Genomic DNA, 2,615 nt, shown 5'->3' on the forward strand with positions numbered 1-2,615 from the left:
ACACACACACACACACACAGACACACACACGGACACAGACACACACACACGGACACAGACACACACACGGACACACACACGGACACAGGGACACACACAGGGACACACACACGGACACACACAGACAGACACAGGGACACACACAGACAGACACAGGGACACACACACACACACACACACAGACACACACAGAGACAGACACAGGGACACACACACAGACACAGGGACAGGGACAGACACAGTGACACACACACACACACACACACAGAGACAGACACAGAGACAGGGACACAAACACAGGGACACAGAGACAGACACAGACACAGGGACACACAGACACAGACACAGACACACACATACACAGACAGACACAGACACAGACGGACCTGTGAGCGGCTGGATGCTGAGCTGAGGCTCCTGTGAGTAAACCTCGTACTGAACCACAGGGTAAAGATGGGGCAGAATGAACTGCACACGGCCCAGCGTCGCACACAGCTGCCGGAGAGTATACGTGCCCGGCTTCTGACTCTGAGCAAAATCAAAGACGCATGAAAAGGTGGGGATTAACACACTTTTATCCTGTAAGCCTGTTTTTATGATTTAAATCATTTTTAGTAAGTGTTTTCATTTTAAAATTATTTATTTTAATTTTACATTTTTACAATTTAATTTTTTTTTGTAAATGTTTAATTTATTTTTAGTAAACGTTTTATTTGGATTGTTTTATTTTACATTTATTCTTATTTGACATTTTTGTGATTTAATTTTTAGAAAGCATTTTATTTTAAGTGATTTTAAGTTATCTATTTTAACTTTACATTTTTATGATCTGATATTTTTTAAAAAGTGATTTATTTCTGTTATTTTTCTTTTTACATTTTTATGATTAAATTTTTTTAGTAAGCGTTTTATTTTGATTGTTTTAGTTTAAATTAATTTTTATAAAAAAATTAACAAGCATTTTATTTCAAGTGTTTTTTTATTTATTTAAAGTTGTCTATTTTAATTAGACCTTTTTACAATTTAATATATTTTTAAAAAAGTGTTTTATTTTGATATTTAAATTTTTTTTTTTACAAAAAGTACATTTTTAAGATTCATTTTTAGTAACCATTTTATTTTGATTATATTTTATATATATATACACAGTATTTATTTTTATAATTTCTCTATGAACTCCCGTTTAGGAAACCTTTCTATAATCTGATGCAATGAAACATTTCTTCTCACTGGTGCGGTGAAGACGATGCTGTTGTTGCCAGGCAACAGAGTGACATCACTGGCCCTCAGCATCTGCGCTGCATCCTCCATAGCGACGGCTGGCGCGGTGTTGGGCGTGTCCAGAGACGTGCTGCTGTCATGGCGACGCATCAGCAGGTGCATGTTCCTGCAGGCCACGCCGGCGGAGCTCAGCGCGTTATCAGACGAACTGTGCTCCAGGATCTCGCAGAGCTCCAGCGCAGACGCAGACCCAGACGCAGGGCTGGCTGCGGGGAAGGTGACGGTGCCGTCTGGATTCTGAGCGGCTCGTTTCTGAGCCGTGGAGCCCGGCTGCTCCTGTGTGAAGTGTATGCTGGCGGAGATCTGCTCCAGCGTCACAGGAACGGGCATCAGACTGCAGAGACGCAGCTCCAGCTGCAGGGCGGCGCTCACATGCACCAGCGCCGAGGACGGACGGAAGCGCAGCTCCTGCAGCCGAGTGAAGGAGCTCATGCTCAGAGCCACACGAGCATCTGTCACACAGAGAAACACAAGAATGTTACAATGGAGCAGTTAAACAAAACCATTCAGTGATTCACTCGAGTCATTAATTAAAGCAACGTGAGAACAGATACAAATCTATCATGTGACCTGGAATTAAGTCGTACTCATTTGATACTTTTATAGTGTTTTTGTAGCCTAGCAGCTGTAGTTAGTTCACTCAAGACAAAGCTGACCTTTCTGGGGGTCAACTTTTTAAAAATTTATTTATTATAAATAAATAAATAAAATATTATATATATATAAACATTATTATATTTTCATCGTTATTTAAAGGAACAATGTGAGAGCAGACAGGAATAAAGTGTACAGTTTTATAATGTTTTTGTCCTTTTTGTTAGGGTTAGCTGTGACCGCTGTACTAAACACACTCAGAGCACAAAGCTGACCTTTCTGTTGACCTTTGCCCTCTGCGGTCTGGGTGGCAAAGGTCAGGATCTCCTGGCAGAAGTGTCTCCTCTCGTCATCGCTCAGGTTGGTGTCGCTGGCGAGCAGAGCGCTCGTCTGCAGGTATCTACACACACGGTCAGAGAAACCACGCGAAGCAGAGGAGCCCTGTATATTTTATATGCACTATATATATATATATATATATATATATATATATATATGTGTGTGTGTGTGTCTCCGAGGTTTCTGTGATGTAAAAAAAATGAGACCAAGATAAATAATTTCTGAACTTTTTCCACCGTTAACGTAAACTATAACCTGTACAACTCAATTAAAAAACAAACTGAAATCTTTTAGGAAAGGAGGAGTAAAAATAAAAAACTAAAATAATGTGATTGCATACGTGCGCACACCCTAATACATTGTTGAAGCACCTTTTGATTTTATTACACCAATCAGTCATT

General features: G+C 40.2%; 1 protein-coding gene across 1 annotated transcript in view; it reads right to left on the reverse strand.

The window, feature by feature from the left end:
- The window catches only part of trappc10 (trafficking protein particle complex subunit 10), a 24,810-nt gene that overhangs the window by 7,383 nt on the left and 14,812 nt on the right, over nucleotides 1-2,615 (reverse strand). Inside the window, exons 12-14 of the mRNA XM_016258444.1 lie at nucleotides 2,151-2,275; nucleotides 1,231-1,733; nucleotides 387-528 (exon numbers count right to left, since the gene is read on the reverse strand). Of these exons, the coding sequence (XP_016113930.1) occupies nucleotides 387-528; nucleotides 1,231-1,733; nucleotides 2,151-2,275 (770 nt within the window). The remainder of the gene's footprint in view (nucleotides 1-386; nucleotides 529-1,230; nucleotides 1,734-2,150; nucleotides 2,276-2,615) is intronic.

Source organism: Sinocyclocheilus grahami, unplaced genomic scaffold, assembly GCF_001515645.1.
Source record: "Sinocyclocheilus grahami isolate Dianchi unplaced genomic scaffold, SAMN03320097.WGS_v1.1 scaffold1687.1, whole genome shotgun sequence".
In the NCBI taxonomy this organism is placed as follows: Eukaryota; Metazoa; Chordata; class Actinopteri; order Cypriniformes; family Cyprinidae; genus Sinocyclocheilus; species Sinocyclocheilus grahami.